Below are 24,545 nucleotides of genomic sequence, written 5' to 3' on the forward strand. Positions count from 1 at the left end.
ATAGATAAATAGAAAATTCCATGTTTACCGAAACAACAAAAAAAAAAAATTAAAAAATAAGAAATGTTAGAAACAAAATTTTGATCGCATGCCTACAATTTTTTTTTTCTCGTAATTCGCAAGCTTTTTGCAACAAATTTTGGCCAAAACTTAATTGTTTTCATAATCCTAATGTACATGGGTATGTACACACATATGTGTATATGTACATACATACAGCATATGAACATCGGCATTTTTCTTAGCGAAAATGTATACGAAATTTTCTGAGTTTTCGTGCAAGAATTTACTACAGAGAAAAGTCGAAAATGTGTCACGAGTGCTATGCAAAACTTTCAAGTCGATTTAGTTGATGTCTGTATGTACAAAGTCCTTACATAGATGTGTACATGCATATGTGTATACAAACATACATATGTTCATATAAAGGTGCATAAATAAATCAACGCGTGGGGTTAATGAACAGCGAAAGAAACTCGGAACAAAAATTATTTTTGTGTTAATAATCGCAGCCAAATGTATGTACTCGTACATATTGGTGTATTTAGATACGTACTTATATGTATGTACATATCTACATATTTTAAACGGGAAAATTTTATATATTTTTTTCCTCAAATTCTGCTTATTCACATATTTAAAAAACCTTAGAAGTGATCTCATCTGAGATCGTTTTTTCCGGTTTTGCTCAACAACTTTTGGTCTGAAAGTTTTTAGATATGATTATAATTATTTATCACAATATGCAGTATTAGTCATCCGTTTTTTTCTTTTGAGACTATGTATGTACGAGTATCTGTAATACAATGATGTATCTATTGTCTGTGTGGGCGTTGTATCGCCCAAATAGTTAACTTAAAAAATGACGTAGTTGCTTTTGTTGTTATCTGCACAGCAACAGAAAATGTTTCAAATACATATTAAATATGTCTCAACACCAAGGCATACAAATCTGTCGTTAGCTGGAGCTGTTTGATCCATAGTTGTAGCGGAACTTGTAGAAAATATTGCGGCAAAATCATAAGATTTACGTGAGTTGAACCGATACCTCCAAAAAGCTCATTATTTTCATTCCGTCGATAGAATTTTTAAATAATTTTATGTAAACCTAAGCTTAAACTCTTTTATAATCTGAACTGATATTTTGGAAAAAATATTTGTTAAAACTATGTAATTTTATTAAAAAAAAAATCTACCTTGTGATGCCATGAACACTGACGCTATTCTTTAGTTTTAGTCTGGTATCACGGCAATAAGAGGCTAACGTTGTAAAGGACTTTTTGTCATTTTCATCAACCTCTTTTCCAAGCGATGCTGTGCACACTCACTCACAAACTTTCACATCAATAATAGTTTTGGGATATAAAAATAAATACCAATAAATAATAAAAAAAAGATGGACAAAAACTGTTGTAACCTACCCTTAACAATTTGATTATTTTTAATTTTAAAGTTTTCACGAAAAATCTAAAAAGTTCTTGTCATCAAATTATATTATCGAGCACTTATGTATATTCAATACCCTCTATCTACAATTTTCACAAAAACTAGTTTCTGATATTCGCGATGTATCTCTGATGTGAATTCTTACTTTGTAATCCAATAGCAAATTCTACTGAAAAAACAAAAATTAAAAAATAAATTACAATGTTCCCCGCTTAATTGCACTACAAAAATTGCATAATTTTTGCTTCAATTAACAGGGGAATCAATTAAGATGGGAAAATCGAAATCAGGAATATCTCTTTCCAATAGCACATATTTTTAACCAATTATGCGGGGAAACCAATTATGCGGGGAAACCAATTAACCGGGGGTCAATTAAGCGGGGAATACTGTATAAAATTAATATTAACATCATCGATGACATATGTATCCTTTTATCGGTAACTTATTTTTAGGAAAATTGTAGATACATCGATAGTAAATTTAGCTAATTTATCAGTTTAAAACAAGTAAGAGCAGCGCTGTCTTCGGCTATGCCGAAGGCTTCATACCTTTCATGAACATCTGCAAATTTTACTTTGACAGATTACTGCTTTTGAATACATCGATAGAGGAGTTACATACTTATATAAAAAATCGCATCTAAACAACCAGAGGTATGGAAGATATACTTTATATGGCACCAATCTAAGTGATTCTCACTGCTATGTGATCGGTATGTAAACCGGTACCACAATTTATTGGGTTTAGTTTCCTACATAAAGGAGATATATGGCAAAAACTGGTATCTGAACAATCAGTGCTATAGGAGATAAAGCTTATACAGCATAGATTTTGATGATTTTCTCAGTAGACTTTGTATTATTATTTATAAAATATCTTACGAAATTTATCGGTTTTAGCTGTTCAAATAAAGAAGTTTTAAAGTAAAATCCCATATCTGAACAATCAGATGTATGGAAGATATATGTTGTAGTCATCCGATCCTTGTTATTTTCACTGTAAGTATTCTGTTAATAATGAGTGAAAATGGTGCGAAATTTCATGTTCCTAGCTGCATAAATGGAGGAGTTATAACGAAAAATTTTATATCTGAACAATCAGTTGTATGGGAAGGTTATAGTGACCCGATCTTTGTAATTTTCACTGTAAGTATTCTATTGATAATGGGTGCAAGTAATGCCAAATTTCATGTTAGTAGCTGCATAAATGGAGAAGTTATAACGAAAAATCTCATATCTGAACAATCAGTTGTATGGGAGCTATATGTTATAGTGGTCCGATTCTTTCGGTTCCGACAAATGATTAATACATTATAAAAATACACCCACCTACCAAATTTGATACGGATATCTCGAAAACTGAGAGACTAGATTGCATACAAACAGACGGACAGACGGACATGGCTAAATCAACTCAGCTCGACGTTCTGATCATGTAAGTATACATTTTAATGGGTCTATCTCTTTTTGTTCTGGTACTTACAAACATCGGACCAAAGTTATAATACCATTTCATGCTCATGAAAGGTATAAAAACATTTTTTATCATTATGAAATTATAAAAACTCACACTTTACCTGCTTTTGTGGCGCGTGGATCCCCCAGACGACAGTAGTCGCCTAAGGAACAATAAAATTTGCGGTTCTCCTCCGGCGCCGACGCATTCGGCAAAAACATGCTCAACACCGCAATATCCTCATTACTTTCCTTAGCTTTTCGAATGCGATCAGCGCCTACGGTTTTCGTTTGCAAATGCAAGCGCGATTTCATTCTGGAGGATAGCTTATCCACGTCGGTCATTTTTGATGGCACGCGATCAATTTGAGCTGAATGCTATTAAGATTTGGTTGCGATTTGTAAACAATAAATTTTTCACTTTTGTTAAGCTTTTAAATCACTAAATATTCACAGTTTTTGTTGTCGTTGTAATTGCAGCTACATAACTAATTCACCAGCAACAAAAAAAAAAAAAACGTAAAATGCTATTGTAAACCGTTATTGACCGGCGCAAATAGATTGCGTGTTAACGGTGTTTTTTTGTTGTGATAATGCACTACCCGCACACAAAGCTATGCACTCGATTGAAGTGAAAACAGCGGAGCGGAAAATGTTTTCATGCTCAAAACTCAGTTTTTTTTTTGTGAATTAAAACGTTGGCAAATAAGTACTTATTTTTAAATAAAATAAAAACTCAAACTGCGGCAATGACACTGCAGCCAGCCAGTTGGACAACAGCAACCTTTGCAGCAGCGACTCTTGCTTTTCCCTCGCTCAAAAACAGCAGCACCTACTCCTAAATACATATGTACATATGTATGTTTGCTGTAAGCCATGGCAATAGCAGCAACCAGAAATCAGCGAAACTAACTAGCGACAACCCAGTGGCGCTTCATTTTCCAAAGAATGTGCCTGAAAGTGCAAGTACATACTGATGTTGATTTTTTATTATTTTTACTTTTGTTTTATAACAAGATATTTTATTTTCCCCAATAGCCAATTAAATTGGCCAGTTTAGCAGCATTGCTAAGTACATAGCCGTAAGTAGCTTTGCTTAAATTTGTCGTGGAACTTTTGGAGTTGACTTTTTTGCGTCCGCGCTTATTTTCGGATATTTGTATTTGTATGTTGTTGCTTTGAAAAAGCAAAGAGTTCGTAATAAGTCACGATTTTATTCATTTCTCCCATTTCCAGAAAAGACAAATGGAGGTACTTTAAATGAAAGGAGGGTATGCAAAAGAGAGCAGCTATTGGACAGTAAGCACAGGTAAGACAGGTAATACAAATGTTTAGAAAAATTTCTAAAAAAAAAATAGGAGACATATCGAGCCCTAACCGCCAAAATAACGTAAGCGACATTTTTTTAAAAATTTTCTTTTTGATGCTGAAAAGCATCTAGATGCTCTAGGAATATTTCGGCATCAAAAAGAAAATATTATTATTTTGGCGGTTAGGCGTCGATATGTATGTATGAATGTAGTTTGCACTGAAAAAAATCATTGTCACCAATAAAACCAAAGAAAAATTTTCTACTTATAATATGCTCCAAGGAAATAGAAACTTTTATAATATAAGTAAACTAGCAACTAAAGTAACAAAGAAAAAAATTGACTGTATAAAGGCAAATATAAAAAATAGGTACACTTTCAAAAAAAAATTTTATTTTTTAAATTTGTGAGCACACCTATGTTTTATATATCATTTTATTCGTAATCTCTTAATAAATCGATTAATATAAATGTAATTCATTTTCATCAAGTGCTTCAAAAGTTAGACGAGGAATAAGCATGAAATAGAAAACAAAAGAATAAGCTGGGTTGAAATTACGCTGTTCAAGTTGTAAACTTTGAGGAAAGATTTTGAAAGTTGAACTCACTTAATTGGGATGTTCTAAATTCAATGGCATGCCCTGTTTTAACAGATTGGCTCCGATTTTCGAGATAACGGTACTTGAAAATTTGATTAAATTTTAACTATTTTATAAAGAACTCCCTCAATTTTGAAGTTATTTTATTAAAATTTTGCATATAACAGTTTTCTAATATTACCTTAATTATTCCTTAAAATTATCGCAATAGGTTAACATTAACATATAGCTCCAATACAACTGATTACTCAGATATGTGCTTTTGCGCAATAACTCTAACTTCATATCTGAATAATAAATTGTATGCGTGCTATATGTTAAATTGAACCTATACTAAATTTTAACCTGTTTAATTGAAGGAGTTATAACGCAAAACAACGTCTCTGATCAATCAGTTGTATGGGAGCTATATGTTCTAGTGAACCGATTTCGATGATTTTATGGAATAGTTAAGGTAACATTAAAGAACGGTTATGTGCAAAATTTTAGTAAAATATCTTCAAAACCCAGGGACTTTTTTTTATAAAATAGTTAAAATTCAAGGAAAGTTTCAAGTACCGCTATCTCGAAAAGTGGAGCCAATAGGGTAAAACTTAGGACGCCATTGAATTCAGAAGACTCCAATTAAGTAAGAGCAACTATCAGAACATTTGTCGAAAAAAATTTGCTTTGATACCACTCTCGAAATATTCTGACTAAAAGAAGGAGCATCATTAAGAGTAGTAAATCAGGGTTTTTACACACTTCTAGAGACAATTTTTTTTAAACATTTTACAGGTATATGTAATTTTATGAGGACTAGCAGTTATAGACATATTTAGATCGTTTCGACGTATTTTCCAAATGTGCCTTCAATTAAAGTGTTTTTAGAATAAAAATTGCGCTCAAGATCGCAGAATATTTTATCTTTAAAAGTTGGTTTATTCTGAAAGCACAGCTCTTGCTCAGGTATCAAATTATTCGTAATTGTTTGTAGTATACAATACATACTTAAAAAGTTCTTATACTTAAATGCTTCAAAAACTATACGCGATAAACCGAAAATTTTGAAAATTGTGAAATGTGGAATTACAGACTGTGAGTTACTTGCCATTTCGTTATTTTTTAATGCACACTTTTCTTACCTACTACATTTGAAGTGAACACATAAGTACTAATTGCACATAAAATTTCAAATCAGTATATGGTGTGCATCAAACGTTATGGCATAATTAATTTTTCACCTCTTAAAAATTACATAAAAAATTCACCTGTTTTCATTATTATTTTTTTATTTGAACCCCTATAATTCAAAAGTTATGCGGCAAATTGATCCAATTTTTTTTTGAGGCTTCTAGTATGCGTCAGCGAATTATATCCAAAAGCAACCAGCTTGATATAGTTTCCAACAGTAAAAATAAAGCTAAATAACACAAAGGTTACCTGTTTTTTAGATTTGCCCATAAACTTGCGGTATTACTTCCTGTCAGAAAAGGTACAAGGTTCCAGACAGGGCGAATCTTTATAGAGCGACTTCTTTATTCTTATGCTGAAGAAACAATAAGATCCGCAGAACTAAATCGTTTTAGAACAATAAGAATTGGCGCAATATAACATCAGATGAGGCGGCCTTTGAGCTATTCAAAAGAAAGTTTCTGCGGAAGATTTACGGTATTTTATGACTTGCATCACGCAACTTTTATAATTATTTGGCTTTGAAATATTAACTTAAATAATAAATTGAAAGTCAATGAAACAATATATCCAGTGCGAATTTTATCGTTACATTTTTTGCCAATGATATTAATTTCACATTCATACATTTATGCATAAATATTTACATTCGAGTAGAAATGTACATATGAATACATATTATGTCTATACGTATGTATGTATAGTATTTGTGTGGTATTTTATGACTTTAGCTCTGTAACTGTGGTTTTGTCCCATGAAATATGAGTATTTAAATGAAAGACATTTAAGTCATTCGCAATACGTACATACCAGGTTTGTTGCGAATATTCACCTTCGCATTCGCAACCGCGGGGCTTCCGCATTAAATTTAACATTCGCATTCGCAATAATCAATGCGGAACTTTTGTTGTGCACCGATAAAACGTATATATATCCAACAAAATGACAAATTGTTGCCAATATTTTTGCTGTGGTCGTGGGAGTATTTGGATAACAAAACTGATCAAATGACATATTTATCAACTTTGATAAAAATGTCTTTGAACATATATGTAACCGAGCTATCAATGAGCAGTCATACAAGTTCCCACTTCTACTTGACCTTTGACGTACGTCAAAGAGAACATAGTCCTTCTAACAATACATTTTTTTCTGTGCTTTCAATGCCTGCCTTGGTTTCTTTCTTTATTATGATTTTTTTTGGACCAATCTTAAAAAAACTACTAAACACAAACGAAGAAAGTGTGTACTGTAATTTTTAATCAAATTTTCGTTGATTTGCTTTTGATGTTTAATATATTCGTTTCAATAATTTGAAATGGGGCTTTTTAGGGAATTTATTTTTAGTAAAAATTTCAAAAACAGTAAACAGTGTTTACCTACTTGTCGGACAATATTCTTTTCATAGGGATATACATTGGATCTTTCGCTAAAAACTTCTGTGTAAAAGAGTAAGAAAAGAGTAAGCTCCTTCAATAGGGATTTCCAGCAGAAATGATCGACGTCTGGCTATAAAGAGAATCGATGCACAAATAATTAAAAGGCTATAGGTGTGACCTATAATTAGATAAGAATTACGTAACTGTCTGAGATTCAAATACTTATAAAAAAACGGGGTGCTTTTTTTAAATTAACAATATTCTGATCCGATTCGGCTGGCAGCCGCGGCTTTGAAAACAGAATTTTGTTAAAAATTTTCTTTCCTGGAAAATAATAATTTATTTTGCATATCCACCTATTTAGCTCGCTATAAGCACAAATTTGCAAAGCAGTCGCAGAAGAAAGTATTAGAAATGAATTACAAAAACTAAAATCGAAAAGTGTTGATGAAGTTACAGATTGCCCATATTCTGAAACAGCAAAAGGAATGAGAATGAAGAATTCTTTTTTGAAAGCTTTAGAAAAACCTAACACATCTGGTATGACTTGTAAGCGGTGCTTAAACAACGATCTCGCCGTTACGCTAGATTCTAATTGTTTCTTAAAAGTACTTGACATCCATTAGATATTCGCATCCGCGGATGTCTAAAATTCCACATTCGCAACATCCCTAGTACATACATATGTAAACTAAGCCAAAGCAAAGTTTGAAAGTTATAGCGGTAAATCATCGTAAAAAGCGTTTGTGGTTGATTCGAATAAAATGTGCACATATTATGTTTAAGTAGACCGTGGTTGATTGCTACAAAATATTAGTTAATTTATTCATTTGATATCTTAGCTTAGGAAAGTAGCGGTATTCAAAATGCGATGTAGACTCGCTGTTGATATCACTCATGATTAAAGGAAATATGCTTACGAAAAATGCCAAATATTGCAATCTTGGCTGTTATAATCAGATGTCGATAGAATCGAACTCATATGTTGTTCGACAACTCGAAAATTTCCCAATTAGATAAAATTGGAATGTAAAAATCGCTAATAAAAATATTTACTAAACATTTCGTTTTTACGTACAAACAGTTAATTTGATATTCCGCAATTCAGGCAGCCAAGCGGCTTTAAAAACTGTGGATCTGTCACATGCAACTCGCGACCGGTAGTGAGTTGCCGCAAATCCCTTAACATGATGCCAGAGAATTTCGCTCTTCAGCTGGTAAGTATGGGTGCCGGGACATAGAGGTATACCAGGCAGGATGAGCGTAAAAGGGGGGCACTTCACTTCCGCTTTCGCCGTCTTGGAAAAGGATTAGACATGCCGCTTGCTGCCTGCAAGTTCTTCTCCTCCGAAGCAGGCGAAAGATAGAAACAGCTCGAAACCTGCAACACGGCCAAGCTCATGGGACCGGAATGGTATGTGAAAAGATCGAGCGAGCTCTTTATGCTAAGCAGAGGAGAAATTTCCTAGGCTACAGGTCTATTGAGCGGTCACATCACTCTAGGTAGGCACACGGTAAAGTAGGCATCACAGATTTGTACATTTTCACAGTGACAGAGTGATGTTGTTTGGAAACTTGTTATTGAGCTGAACTCATTATTTCTTGACTACACCACTCTCTGACTGCCAAAATGTACAAATCGTGTGATCCCTGTTTAAGACTCGGAGTGCCGTTCAACAACTTCTGTAGGAGCTTGAATCAGTAAGGTACCTACTTTGCGAATGTCCCGCATTGGAAAGGAGCAGACTAAGGTTCATTGGCGCTAGAATCATTGGGGACCTGAGCGATAGAGTAGGCTTGAAACACTTGGGAGTAAAACTGCTGCATTTAAATAGCGACCCGATCAATGCTGATTCATAAAAAGTTTTAAACGAATTCCTTCTTCTTTAAATAGATAAATAAGTTGCCACTCATTGCATACACACATATGTGTGTACATTAGGTTGGTCCAAATATGCTTGCGAAAAAGTAAAGTGGGAATTTTTATGCTCTCACTCCCTAGGACTGTTCTATACCGAAAGAAAATATACAGTTTTTTTTGTTTTGAAATAAAAAAAATACTTAGAGGCCGTTCTAAGTGATCAAAGTTTTCCATGTATGTATTTTATATGGGAAAAAACAACTTTTCGTCGAAATGGTATAGATTTCTTAAAAATCAATATATTTCCATCGGAAAACTCTGCTTCTCTGCCGGAGATTCCCTATAATAATACTCAATTGCTTATTTAACCTTTTTTCATAGCAACTATAATTTATAGGTCCTCCAGAAACCTCCAAAAATGCAATGGGCTTAAATAAACAATTGGGTATTATTATAATAATAATTGGAATAATAATAATTATTGGAAGTCTCGTAAAGAGAACCAGAGTTTTCCGATCGAAAAATATTGATTTTCAAGAATTCAATACCATTTCTACGAAAATTTGTTTTTTTTTTCCATATAAAAAACATTGGAGAACTTTGAGCGCTTTCATCGACCTCTAAATATTTTTTGGTTTCAAAATAACAAAATGGCGGTATATTTTTTCGACATAAAACAATCCTAGGGTGTGAGAGCATTAATATTCGGATTTTACTTTTTTTGGACCCCCCTAGTGTACATATGTAGATATGCATTCCCATTGTGAGATCTTCATTTTGTTTGAGATCTACTCTACCATTGTATTCGCACAATTTATGTTATTACTCTGTGATTTATTTCAATTACCACTGATCGGAAGAATATGGAGAGAAGCAAAACAAATTGCCTTTTGTCAACTGACATAGGTTACGTAATCGGAAAAATTGATCTAGTATGTATTCATATATGAATGTGTAGGCGTATTGTAAAATCATGGCAATGCTCGATATGTACATATTTATGCAATGTTGAGAAATTTCTAGTAATGGAATAAAACGTTCAACTATTGGTGATACTAAAATAATTTTTTCTTCAATCGTATATCTAGTTATTTCCTGAGATTAAAATAATATAAATTTAAAATATTTGATTTTTATTTCATTGCAGAACTTACTTTCACGTTAAAAGTAATTTTAATGTTAAATGTACATACATACATACAAATACATATATATATATACTTTCGCGAATTTCAAGTTTAATTAAGAAATTTTTGTAAACTTTTTGGGTATGCATTTTTGTAGCCTATTCAATTTTAGTATAATAATGTGCAAGTTTGAATTAAAAGTCAACGGTAGTAGGCTACACGTAAATTTGAATAGGTTACAAAACTGCATACCAAAAATGTTTCTAAAAATTCTGCATTTTCGTGAACTTTGCGTAAAGTTTTATGGCATTATTCATAAAAAATAAAAAAGGTTTATAAACTGAAAAATGTATGAAATTGTCATTTTATTAAACTCTTTAAACCTACTTTATTTTTTATAAATAAGGCCATTAAACTTTAACTTATTTGGTTTATGATATGCAACAGACCACACGAAATTTCACTTTATTTTAAGTGATGGACAAAGAAGTACGAATCACACCTTATTGTTTAGAAGGAAGATAGTTATATGTATGTACATCAAGGAGAATATATAGCTACATTTGAGAGGTATAAGTATGTATAAGCTCGTACAATATATTTAAAATAAGCTTATATATGTAAAATATGCTCCCTGTTTGGTAGAAATTACAGCTAAATGTAGGAATTGAAAAATTAATTTATATTTATTTTTCTATTTTTTGAAAGCACAAAACAAATTAATTTCCTGTCACGCGCATCAACGATTTCCTCTTACTAATTGCATTTTTAATTTTATCTTAATTTTTATAAATTTAGTTGTGCGTTTGGCTTTTTGCTTTCATTAGCAGTATACTTATACATATGTACTTTCAAATACTCAAAAAATACTAGATACCGCTATTAATTAGTTTTTTTTTCGCAAATAAAATTATCGATTTTTTTTTGTTTTGTTTCATGACATTTACAAATGATCATTAACGCAGATGACTACAACATTTCTAAATTAACAAGTGCTTCACGCTGAACAAAAAAAAAATAATAATATGTATAATTAATGAAATAAAAAAAAACTTTTAGGTGGTTTTTGGTAAGTCGCTAAAACTGGATATTGCGTGTTAGCGAAGACAAAAAATTAAAAAAGAAAAGTAACACACAACCAAAGATCAATTTTGGCCATGATGTCATAGGTATCTGCTCGAGCCGCAGCGCACCGGCAGACTTGAAGTCGTCGTCGTCGCTACGGACAATTAGATATGTAATTGTTGAGTGTGTTGAAATTGTGCGTGGCGATTTTCAATGTTTTGTAATTTTTATTTTGTCGCATAATATTTAATTTTAAGAATTTCGATTCAGAAGTGCAGAAAATCAGCTTTTTATCGCCTTATTGTAATTTTCGCTTGGGTATAGTAAATGATAAAGCAGTCTTTTAAAATTTCTTGCAGATCTTTCAGTTTGCAGATAATATACAAAGCCATGTATATACACATGTATTCCAAAAAAATTTAGTGTTAAAACCAGCTTTGGCTTTAATAAAACATATACACACATACATAGTTGTTTGGTCTGCTTTTGACAGCTCCTTGCAAGAAAGAGGGGAAGCAATTAAAATGACAAATTCGTTGCTGTGTTGAATTTCTTGTTTTTTCGTTGATTTGAGTTAAAATTTATTTAAATTAAGAGAAATTTTCTAATAGCAAAAATGACGTAAGGTAGATACTTCAAAAAGTATTCGTGTTTTTAATCATACGGATGTACATTAGGGTGGTTCGAAAAAACGAAGAAAAATCAATTTTTTTGAACTTGCTTGCTGCCACCCCCAGAGTTATGGAAAATTGAAAATAAGAAGACCCAAACCTTTTATTTTCAAATCGGTTAATATTAAACTGTGCAATCGGGACTTTGGAGTTTTCCATATATTTCATATAAAAAAAATTGCTAAACAGTCGATAAAAATAAATATTTTTTGATCGAATAAAAATATTTCCCTTCAGAACTCTTCCACTAATAAAGTTATGGTATAGATTTAATTCTAAAATTTTAGTAATCATTTTTTCAAAGCGTGCGTGATGTGGTTATAAACATACATACATATAACATACCCCAGCAAAAGAATTATAAGTGCAATACTTTAACTTCGACTATTTAAATGAAAAACTAATATTAGATCTTTGCTGTTTTTTTCCCTATAATTTTATACATTAACTCTGTCAAGAGAATATTAAAATGCTTTGCATTAGTTTATAACATGATAATGTAATTGTACCATTTTGTTAAAATTTGTATATAAAATATTTATATGTGTAAAGAAACAAGTTTTAGGTTATCGATTATTTAAAAAAAGTTTTAAAGATAATCTTATTTGTTGGTATTGAATTGTATTTCCATTGCAAAATGGTATTTGTTTTACGCTTTGCGGCATAGATTTTACCGAAATTTTGTGAAAAATTTGCATTATTTCCGCTTATTTGTGAAGTTTTGTTTATTTGAGTTATCATTCTGTTTTGAATAAGTAAAAATCTTGTTCAGAAGTAGATCTTACAAATCCCCAGTGGTATTATAGCCCATATTTGTAGCTAGATACTCTAAAAAAAAGCATTTTATTCCTTAAACAACAATGTTTCTACTTCTAGTGAAAAGATTTTATTTGTTTTCCAAAACTATACGCTTTTTACTTGACATCAGAGATTCCTTTTGCCAAGCGCAGGTTTGCCATGGAAGCCGAATGTTTAAGTTTTTACCACACAATCATTGATGTAGTTTTCTGTTGGAAATTTTTGACACTGGAGCCGGCGGAGGCATTCAGTTCAGTTCATTTTGCACTTATAATTATTTACTATTGAATATTAACTATTACTTAGCATATGAAAATACTTATAAACTAAAGGCTATTATAATTACATACAGCAGCGAAAATGAGCGAAAATGAGGAAAAATGTATTGCACATATAATTATTTTACTGGGGTAATAATTTTTGTATTTGAGATGAGAAATATTTGTATTTGCTCAAAAAATAGTTGTTTGTAACGGTTTTGTAGCAATTCTACAAAAAAAAATTATTTTCCCAAGAGTCTCTCAGAGTTGCGGCAGTTTTTCCAACGCTCCAAAAACGGATTTGTTTGGAAAAAATATTTTTAAGGATTTTTGTTAGGAATAAAACGAGTTGTTGGCGCACATACAAAAAGTTTCCTATTTTATCAATTTCAATAAAAATAAAAGCAATTATGACGGTAGTTTGAAAGACTGTATTTCACTATTTGTGTAAAATTTTTTCACGTCACTAGTTACGGGTTTAGAGGTCTTTAAAAGCTTTGACACGAGTTCATATAGTCCAATACGTCCTGTTGACAGGATGCTGATGTAACCGTGGATTGATTTAAGTAAATAAAAACAAAAAAAAACATCCGCCAGGAGAAGCTGTTTTAAGCTTGCTGCAGTGAGTAAAAGCTCTCGGTTATCGCTGATATAAGTGGTGACCAGCTTTTATCAAAAAGCCCATTACCGAATATCAAATTCGAATTTTAGCACTTGACGATCCTGACAAGAAGAGAGACTAACTTAAACCGGTTGTCTCCTCTCTTAAAACATCTGAAAAACAACGTTTTGTTTACTTGAGGAACTGGCTGAATTTATATTCGATCTGAAGATGCTGCAAGAACACGGCAATCGAATAATTGGCTCGGTATAGGGCGTCGCAACTATGTATGTAGAGCTCTATGAAAATTTTTCGAAGCTTATTTTTTTCCATAAAACAATTCACAGACCATATTTCTAACCTCCGCCAAATTTCTTTTTTAATAGGAAAAATAACAATTACAATGTTTTTGTTTTGCTTGCGCCGCTTGCGTAGCATCAACAGCTTGTTGCCTCTCCTGAACATTTGGGATTTTTTGAGTTGTGACTGCTTGTGATTTAGGTTGCCATATGTATGTACTATGTTCATATTTCACCTTGAAAAGAATTCCAGATCACTCAATAGATCAATTGAATTTTCCCATAAAAAGACCTTTGTGCGCATAAAAGCACTTATTTATGTATATATATAGGACTCGTACATATTTATGTATGTATGAAATTTATATAAAACATTTGTTGTTTAACAACAATTGTCAATGATTTAATTAATTTCAGTTCAAAATCGGTCACCATCAACGTAGGCGGCTGTCGTATTAAGTTATGATTGTATTATATTGAATTTTTTTAAATAACTAACCAACGCATTTTTGAGGTCAACTACAACTTATTGAAGAGAAAACTAAAAAAATATGTACTTACATAAAGAAATAAACAATGCGAAATTTTGAGCTGTTTTTTGTTTATGGGAGTTTCAAGCAGCGTTGTATGTATGTATGCCAATTAGCTATCGACTTGAAGCAGCAAGGCAAAAATTGATTGACTTCATCAGACATTGCTAATTGAATAATTGGCAAATAAACTAATTAATTAAAAATGTAACTAATGAAGAGGGAGGCTTATTTATTATACATATATGTATGATAGAAAAAATAAAAAATAAAAAAATGCGAAAGCCAAAGTAACCAAGGGATGGAGACTCTTCTGCTTGCTAGAATTAGCGCATACAATAGTATAATTTTCACCTTAATATTTATGTATGTACATTTGTGTATGTTCATATGCATAAGCTAATATTACATTTATGCATTAAGTATGTATATGCGTAGCTATTCAAATTCCTTGTTGGGGAGGAGTGTCCGCCTGACGCCAGCTGAATGAAAGTGCAAGTGTGACTTGACCACGAACTGACTGAAAGTGATTTCAACACTTGAAGTGCATTCACTTTAGCATACGGAATGAGTAGGCACTAGAGCGCAGTGCTGAATGCTAAACCATAAAATATTTATAAAAGCTTTGGCACTTGAAGTAAAATACGATACTTGTAGACTACATTGTGCACTTAAAAGAAAGCAAAAGCAATTTCAGTGAAAATAAATAGCTTTAGCACCAAATTTTAATAAAAAAAAAAAAAATTAAATTAAAATTTCAGAATCTATATATTAATACGCTAACATAAATTTAGTCTCCGATCGTTTGGCGATTCTACCGAACCGATTTCAAAACCAAGAACACCGTTGGAAAGACATTTTTCCGTAGATGAGCAGAGTTTTTACGGTTTCACAATTGGTTGAAAATTACCGTCAAAACCGTAGTTTAAACATTTTCGAATTGTGTATACATGTTGCTGCAACATGTTCAATTTGACATGTTTCGCCTGTTGTGTCACTACACATTTGAAATTAAGCTTTGAAATAAAGATGAATATGAAGATGAAGAAATAAATGATAACGATGAAGTCAAAAAAAAGAAGGCAAAAGTGAAGATAAAGACGAAAATGGAGACAATGACAGATATATATGAATTAGGGTAACTGAAAGGGTAAGAAAATTTCTTGAATTTATAAGGTGAAACTTCTTTAGCGGCAGTTGGTTGGTTGGGAGTAAACTGTCAAATTCAGGGGCGGTTTAGCGGTTTGAGAATAAAAACAAAAACAAATATGCCTAGAGGCAAAAACGAAGATCAAGGTAAATTTAAACACTTTAATGTAAAGGTGACGAGGAATATGCAAAAATAAAGATAAATATGAAGAAACGGATGAGGATGAAGATCGATATTGTTATCGATATAAAACTCGATATTTTATCGATATAATAATTGATGTTGTTATCGATAAAATAATCGATATTGTTATCGATACTGTTATTGATTAAATAACCGCTATTGTAATCGACATAATAATCAATATTGTTATCGATACATTAGTGGATATTGTTATCGGTATAATAATCGATTAAATAATTGATTTTGTTATCGATTTAGTAACTGATATTGTTACCGATATGTATAATAATCGAAACTGATGATTGTTATATTTATCGATGAATTAATAGATTTTGCAATCGTTATATTTTTTTTATATGTTTATGGATATTGTTATCGGTATTTTTATCGACACAGTTATCGACAGGGATATCGATATAATAATCGGAACATGGAATGTGATTACATTAAATGACATCACATCACATTATATCACATGATGTGATGAGACATCACATGATATTACATCACATAATATGATATCACATCACACGATATCACGTGACATAACATCATATAATAAGACAACACATTATATGGCATGACATCACATGACTTGACATCGCATGATATGACATGGCATTACAAGACGTGGCATCACATGATATGGCATCATATGGTATGACATCATATGACATCACATCACAGGATATGATAGCACATGACATGACATCCTATCACATCACATAAAAATAACGTCACATCTTATCACGTCATCACACCTCATCTCATCTACGTGAATAGATAAAGAAAAGGATAAAAGCAGAGATATGACAGATAAAAACAAAGATGAAGACCAAGGAAAATTTACCGATTTCAAAACCAAAAATACCGTTGGAAAGCGAATTTTCTGTAGATGAGGAGTTTTATAGTTTCGAAATTGGTTGAAAATCGTCGTTTAAAAATTTTCATATTTGTGTATGGTTGTTTTTGCGACCTGTTCAATTTAAGCTGTTTCGCATTTTGTTTTGCTTGGAAATGAAATCAAATGAAGATGAGGAAACAAGTGGCAACGATGAAGACAAAAAAAGAAGGCACCAGTGAAGGTAAAGGCGAAAATGGAGATAAAGGCGAAAATGGAGATAAAGGCGAAAATGGAGACAATGAGAAATACATAAGAATTAGGGTAACTGAAGTGAAATTCTCCGATAGGCATCGAAATAAAATCAGCCATAAAAGTTACCGAAATTTATCTAATCATCGAAGTTTATAATTATCTTAATAAGTTATCGCAACGTATCGAATTATTCCAACTGATCAATGTTTACTGAGTTGCCGAAATTTATAAACACAGAAACTTAGTTCTCCAAATTTACGGATAGTTATCGAGCTATAAAAACGTGTGGGATTAACGAAATTTGTCAAGTTAAAGAAATGTATCAAGTTATCGATATTTATTGAATTATCATTATTTATAGACTTAACGAAATTTATCGAGGTGTCGTAATGCATGGAGTTCTTTCAACTTACAGAGTTATCGATAACTATTGATCTACTGAAATTGGTTGGTTCAACGAAGCGTTTATGGAATTTTCAAAATATACCGATTTATCGAAATTTCAAGGTTATATAATCGTCTTAACAGAGTGTAACGAGTTATCAAAATGTTTAGATAGTTTTCGAAAATGTGGTGATATCAAAAGTAAAAATTTATAACGGTATCCAAAGAATTTTCATTTTCGAGCCGTCGAATTTCACAGTTATCGAAATTGGTCGAGTTAACGAATTTTGTCGAGTTATCGGATTTTAGTGTTTTTGAAATTCATCGAACTTCAGTGTTTTTAAAATCCATCGAATTCATCGAACTGGGGTCAATTCCAAGTCCTGCCGAAGTCCTCCAAAGACCTTCTAAGATAAAAAAAAAGAATTAGTTACGTTTTAGTTCCAAAGCAGAAGATGTTCCGGTAAGTTAATTTGTACCGTATAAGTTTTGCTACGTGTTAAGTTAGAAAACCTCTCCAAGGCTCCTAAAAACTAGAAAAACTGACGAATTTCGACAGTAACTGGCACTCTAGTTTAGTATTTATCTGTGAATTAAAAAGACTTGGAAGACCATTCCCACAGAAACATGTCGTGTGGAAATTTTTTTTCGTATAAATTCGGATTATAAATTTAAAAATTTTTTGAAATGGAAATTTCTTTTTGGACAAAAAGAAAGAATGCATATCAAAGAGAGAGTAAGTGAGAGAGCTTATAAAAAATTTTACCCTAAATCTTAGTTAAAATAAAAATTCAAATAACCATAAAAATTGGGTATCCAAATAAGGGGCACAGCAATGCAATAAATTTTAACAGGTGTATTGCGACATTGCAACCAATTGCAATATTTTAATTAATTTAAGTGCATAATAAAAGTCAGAAATTTATTGAATGGCCATAAAAACGACTTAACTGGCAAAAATTTACATATCAACGACTTTTATGAAGCAAACAAATAATTGTTGTTGCGGTGTAGATATTTAAAATTCTAATTTGAAATTCATTCATTAAATCTGATGCAAGTTTTTTCTGCAATACGATTTGCTGAGCGCGTGTATACGAGCTGCATATATGTACGTAAATATGTAATTTGCAATCTTGCAAATTGTTTAACATACATATGTACATTAGACTGCATCGCCAAAAAAAGTTACGGTATTTCCGCCGGGGTTACAAAATTTATTATATTTTAAGACGTCCACCAAAATATTTCGGAAAAATATAAATATTTGAAAATACCTCCAAAAATGGAGTTTTTTTTATGAATAAAAATAGTTTCTTAAACAACTTTTTGAAAAAAGTCCCCTCAGATGACAAAACGGTTTAAGCTTAAAAAATTTGCATAAAAATATTAAAAAAAATAAAAAAAAAATTGAACGGAATCGTAATGATGAGTTTAGTTCAGTTATTCAAGTTTTTCTTATCCCAATCTTTGAAAAAAGTTAAAAGACTGCATAAAAAATCCATCATTACGATTCCGTAAAATTGTTTTTAAATATTTTTATGCAAGTTTTTTAAGCTTGAACCGTTTTGTCATTTGAGGGGATTTTTTCAAAAAAAAAACTATGAGAAACTATTTTTATTCATAAAAAACTCCATTTTTGGAGGTATTTTCAAATCGGTCCAACTCACGTAAATCTTAATATTTTTCCGATCTATTTTGGTGGACGTCTTAAAATATAATAGATTTTATAATTGCAATGGAAAAATAGTACTGGTTTTTTTTTTGTTTGGGGAGTGATGCAGTCTAATGTACATACATACATGTACATACATAACATAATAACGACTTGCGGTCATGCAGCCGCCTACAAATTATCACTGCTGTATAAGCACCGCTGCTTCCTATTAATACATATACATACATGTACATACTCTCATACATACATAAATATACATATTTATATGCACATAAATATTTATATTCATGTAAGTTCATACATAATTGGCGAGTAGGCGCAAGTGAACGAAGGCATGATTACTCTTAGGTTAAATATACTTTTTTAACACTTTTGCGTGGAAATTAACATTGAATTAAATGAAAACAAAGTGGCTCTGCACAAAAAAATATGAATATAAAGCCCCTATTCCAATACATATGTAATGTTCGTAAATAAACAATAAATAATTTGGTGTGAATATTAAAAAGCGTTGAAAGAAAATTAATTATCCTTGTCTAAATTGTATTACCAACAATTAACACAATTTTAAATGAAATGAAGCATTAGTTACAAAAACAAAAAACTATGGCAGCTATTTTTAATATTTATGGACGAACTTTTACAAGTAAAAAAATTTAATAATATATAATTTTCACACTGCAAAACCAATAAAATATAGTAAGTAGATAAATAGCTGTTTACATTGTTTTACTATTACTGTAATTGAATATTGCGGTTCATCATTGTGGAAGCCTATCAACAACGGTTGACATGCTTACCGTACCGACTGACGGTTGTTAACGGCTGTTGAGTTTGACATGCGGGTGTTACAAAGGCATATATATGAACATGAATATATTTAAATAAATGTGTTCGTTTTCATCTAGGGTATAGTATGTAGCCATCAAATGTCAACTTGAACATCAAGGTAAGGCATTCTCCTGAGTAGTTTCTCATGTAAAAAAAAACTTAATGGTTATTAGTTTTACAATTGTTCATTTCAATTGTACTCTAAAATGTTTACTCAAAACTGAGAAGTTGGGAGATTTCAATTTTTTTGCATATGTATGTACATATATATCTATACTCATCTGAAAAATAATAGGGACACAACATTTTGACCAGTTTTGACTTTTTTCTTTGAATCTTTGTAATTAAATAAATTTGTAACATTAAAAATTAGGTAGCGACACTACTAGAAAATAAACGAGGACGAATAGTATATATTTTGCGTGTACAGTGTATACTTATATACTTACGTATAAAAAAAAATGCTCATTGAAATTACTAAGATAAAAATGTGTATTTAAAATAAATGTGGCAACCCTTAACAAAAATTTTCCTGGACTAATGCTTCGAAAATTCATTCATTTAATATACATATTAAGTTATTTTAGTTAAATTTTGTACAATCGAAAATAAGTGGTAACCTTATTACATATAGGAAAATCAACTGGAGTATTCTCGAAGTGTTGAACGATGCATAGGCAGCAAGCAGCGAAATTATGTATCAAATACAATAACAAAATACAGCAAAAAAAAATGAAGTGGGCGAGATGAGAGGAATGAGAGAAATATGTAGCAATTCCAACAACAAAAACAACTAGCACAGGGTCGCATTTATTTTGCTATGCTTTTTTGCAAAATATATACATGGGTTTCGACGTTGCATATTTTGCAGCGATAGGAAATGTTGTTTCCCATGTATTTTGTTGTTGTGTGTTTGCAAGTTATGCAATCCGTGTAATCTGGGCTACGTGCAACGGCTTTGCAAGATTTCGAGATTACCCGTATTGTTTTATAGCTTTCTTTTAGTACTCTTAAATAGTAATATCGTATCTTAAGTTTCTAAGCAAAAAATTTAATAAATATGCAATGGCAAATAGGTGGAAACCCTAGTAAAATTTATACCAGAATTGGGGATTTTTAAAATACCATCCATTTAATACCAATATTATGATGTTTTATTTAATTTGTAGCAAATTTCGAATAGGTGGCAACCTTAAACGAATATTCTCGGAGATAACACCCATCTAGATAACCATAGAATGTAAAACATTATCTACCCAATAAACATTTAGCTTGGAGGTCAAATGAAGAGTCAATACATATTCCAATTTCCTTTTGATTTTTAAGCGTACCTCAATTGAAGAACCAACCCGTTCTCAAACAAAAGGGCAGGCACCCATATTAGTAGGATCAGGTAGTATTTTTCTCAGCAAGGGCATTCAGTTTTTCGATACACTCAAGAAACAAAAATGTTAGATAGGGCCCTTCTACATTAAGGTAACGATATATGCTAAGTAACAGTATTATCACATTTTACCGGATAGGCTTTGTATGTACTTAAATGTGAATGTAACACACAAAAGCAATGATCCTAAATACTAAATTAAATTTTTAGTTGTTTACATAAACACATGTGAAAAAAACGAATAACAAAGTTAATTATCACATTTGAAAATGCAGGTTTAAATTACAATGAATGAGTGGGAAAAGGGCGAATAAATGCACAAATATACATTAGGGCATACCTATAAGTTAATAAAAAAAAACCATGCCCCAGCTTTTATGTAGCTTTAAGTCACTAGAATAAGTTCAAACTGGACCGAATAAGAATTTTTTAATTATCATTTAAAGTTTATTTTAGATTTTGTATAAGTTGCCCATATTTGTCCGCATCAAAGTCAAGACATGTTATATTTAATGAAATAGACACGCCCACTTGTATGTCACACTTTTTATATCCGTCAATTTAACGCACGTCATATTTATGTACGTATATGTATATACTATGTACTTGTACGTCAGTATGTATACATATTTTAAACTCCAGCTTACAGCAGGTTGCAGAGGTAAATGCATTTCCGGTTAACAACGTACAATCGCCAGTCTGTTGACATACATACATACACCTGCACATACAATTTAGAAGGTATGCAAGTGACAAACAATTTGGTTTAACTCTGCGTGTACGTACACCCGTATGCGCGCGTATGTAAATACATGGATATGCACCTGAGTACATGCAAGTTACGAAAGTTGATGGCTTTTCAATAATCTTTTTTTTTTAATTTTTTTGTCTAGCCAGTTAAGGTTGAGCGACAGTGGCTGGGGCGCCAAATGCAGAGGCGTTTAAGTGGAATGAATACTTGCAAGTTGTAGACGAATGCACATACATACATACATCCATATTCATAAATGATTGTACTCTGCAGGAAAAATTTGAACTTATGAAACATTTTCTACAACAACGAATTGGGTAAGCATTTTTTTTCAAGTTGGTTTTTTCGCTCACATTTGTTATTGTTTATTTTTTTATTTATTGACTAAAATTTTTTGAACATTTTCGTTTTGAAGCAGAAATGCAGCTAGATGCTCGAGGAGCACTTCTGCATCCAAAGAAAATGAATAAAATTGCCAAGTAAATTAAATAGAATGGAAATTTATTTAACATAGCTGTTTTCAGTGGAGAAAAAATTAAAAATTTTTTAATCGATATATTTCTTTTTTTTAATTTTTATTGAGCTTGAGGCTGTTATTACAGTCAATTTTTGGTGGAGAAAACCACAATAAAATTGTTTAAAAATAATTTGTTATTAGGCCAAAAAATAACAAAAACAAAATACTGAACATTTTTCTTTAAGAAGCTAAACGGCACAACTTAAAATTTGAATTTTTTGAAATTATGCGCTAAAAATGCACACAGAGCTTTTATTTACCTTTCAGTAAAAGCTGGTGCAAATTTTTGTTATAATTTGTTGAAAAAAATAAGGTAAAGTCGCCCGTGCCCATATGGATTAGCACGTCGTAGCCGTCATTACGACAGTTTTCTGTATTTCTAATATTTAAAATACTTACTTAGTATTAAAAAAAGCAATTGTTATAAAAAGGTTACATTTTATAGTTTTTTTTCAAAATTTTCGTAAACTCAGACTCATTCGAGAAGGCGAGCCTTCTGATATAATAGGGGTATTTTTACTTATTTTTTTATAGCTTTCTGCTCCAAAATATGAGGATTTATAAGGAAGGACACCGAGAAAATTCCTCAAATATCTTTTGCAAATAAAGAATCACATCTTTACGAATTTTTTTTTTAATGATAACCTACGTAAATCATGTTTCTTTTTAAGATATCTATGGAACCTAGACATATCTTTCAGATTTTTGGAATGCGTGAAAAATCGTGAAGATTCAAAAACCGCGATTTCCCGTCTGCCGGCCGCCAAAATTCAGCCGATTTGAATTAGGTGTTCGTTGTGAAAACATTTTAAAACCAAGTTTTAAAAGCTGCTTGGCCCAAGTAAAGGTAACACACAATGTGGTTAATATGGAGGAAAATAAAAAATCTCCATACAATAAAATTTGGGGTATTTAGGGCACTTTCGGAATACTTTGGCGACCCCTAATAATGCCTCTATTATAAAATACTTTTAACATAAAATTAGGCAGGGTATGAACTTAAAAAAACCGCATGACCCAGAAAACTTGCTACGCAGAATTTTCGACAGTGCCAACGCTCATAGCTTCAACATTAATTAAGCTAAAACAATATTATTGATGCTTTTGAATATCTAATAAAATGAGAATATGAAGCAAAGTGCAAAAGCTACCATCTGCAGAGCATGGTCGGGTTACCACCTTTCTTCAAACACTGTACTTTGTAAAAAGAAATAGTTCGAATATGCAGTTGCTATAACTTTTAAATAAGACTTTATTCTCTTACAAAAAAAAAAAATTGAGGAACAAACTTTGTTAGTGAATAGCTATTCTGCCGAAATTCTAAATAAAATATAAATTTTTTTAACTTTAGTCCTAAAATTGCCACTCCAATTTCATAGATTTATCGTCTTAAGCAAAAATTTTTCCGAACAAACATTTTGTCTGACGGATGTTCTATCGGAATCCGCAACAAAATTTACATTTTTTTTTTGTAAAAACACGTTTTTTGACACCTTGCTAATTATAGTGAGAGAGCTAAATTTGGCTGCCACTTCCAGCCAATAAGTTTTTGTTTTCTCCAGATTTGTTTGCAGACATACATACACCAGTGCATATGAGGATATATGTCGAAAAAGATTTTTGGAAACAGACAGACTAAAAGAAATCACTTCTGCCCGCTGTTAACAAAAAAATCGTTTGTGCAAAAGATTTTAAATAAAAGTCGTGCCATTTGAAACCACGAATTTCCTACAAGGTGCGCTTGTAAATGCAACTTTTTCTGCATAGAAGTGTTGCCACACAATACATATATATGTACTTGCATACATACGTACATATACATATCTACGTATGTATGATGTCTGCGTACGACCACTTGTCGCATAAAATGCATAAAAGTGTATGGACGCATGCGCTTAAGACTAATCGAATGAACATAAAAAAATTAATTCAAAGTAGTCGCAATGAAAGTTTTGAAAAGAAAGGTAAAATGTATGTAAATATGTACTTACATAC

The 24,545-nt window shown here is 31.6% G+C and overlaps 1 protein-coding gene across 2 annotated transcripts in view; it reads right to left on the reverse strand.

Moving 5' to 3' along the window:
* The window catches only part of LOC118746035 (four and a half LIM domains protein 2-like), a 109,715-nt gene that overhangs the window by 20,827 nt on the left and 64,343 nt on the right, over nucleotides 1-24,545 (reverse strand). Inside the window, exon 2 of one of the 2 annotated variants that reach the window (XM_036479761.1) lies at nucleotides 3,026-3,391. The exons of the other annotated variant lie outside the window; for it this stretch is intronic. Within the exon in view, the coding sequence (XP_036335654.1) occupies nucleotides 3,026-3,248 (223 nt within the window). The 5' untranslated portion in view covers nucleotides 3,249-3,391. The remainder of the gene's footprint in view (nucleotides 1-3,025; nucleotides 3,392-24,545) is intronic. 2 annotated transcript variants of the gene reach the window in all.

The sequence above is a fragment of the Rhagoletis pomonella genome, unplaced genomic scaffold (assembly GCF_013731165.1).
Source record: "Rhagoletis pomonella isolate Grant_MI unplaced genomic scaffold, Rhpom_1.0 Rhpom_scaffold_00010, whole genome shotgun sequence".
Lineage (NCBI taxonomy): Eukaryota > Metazoa > Arthropoda > Insecta > Diptera > Tephritidae > Rhagoletis > Rhagoletis pomonella.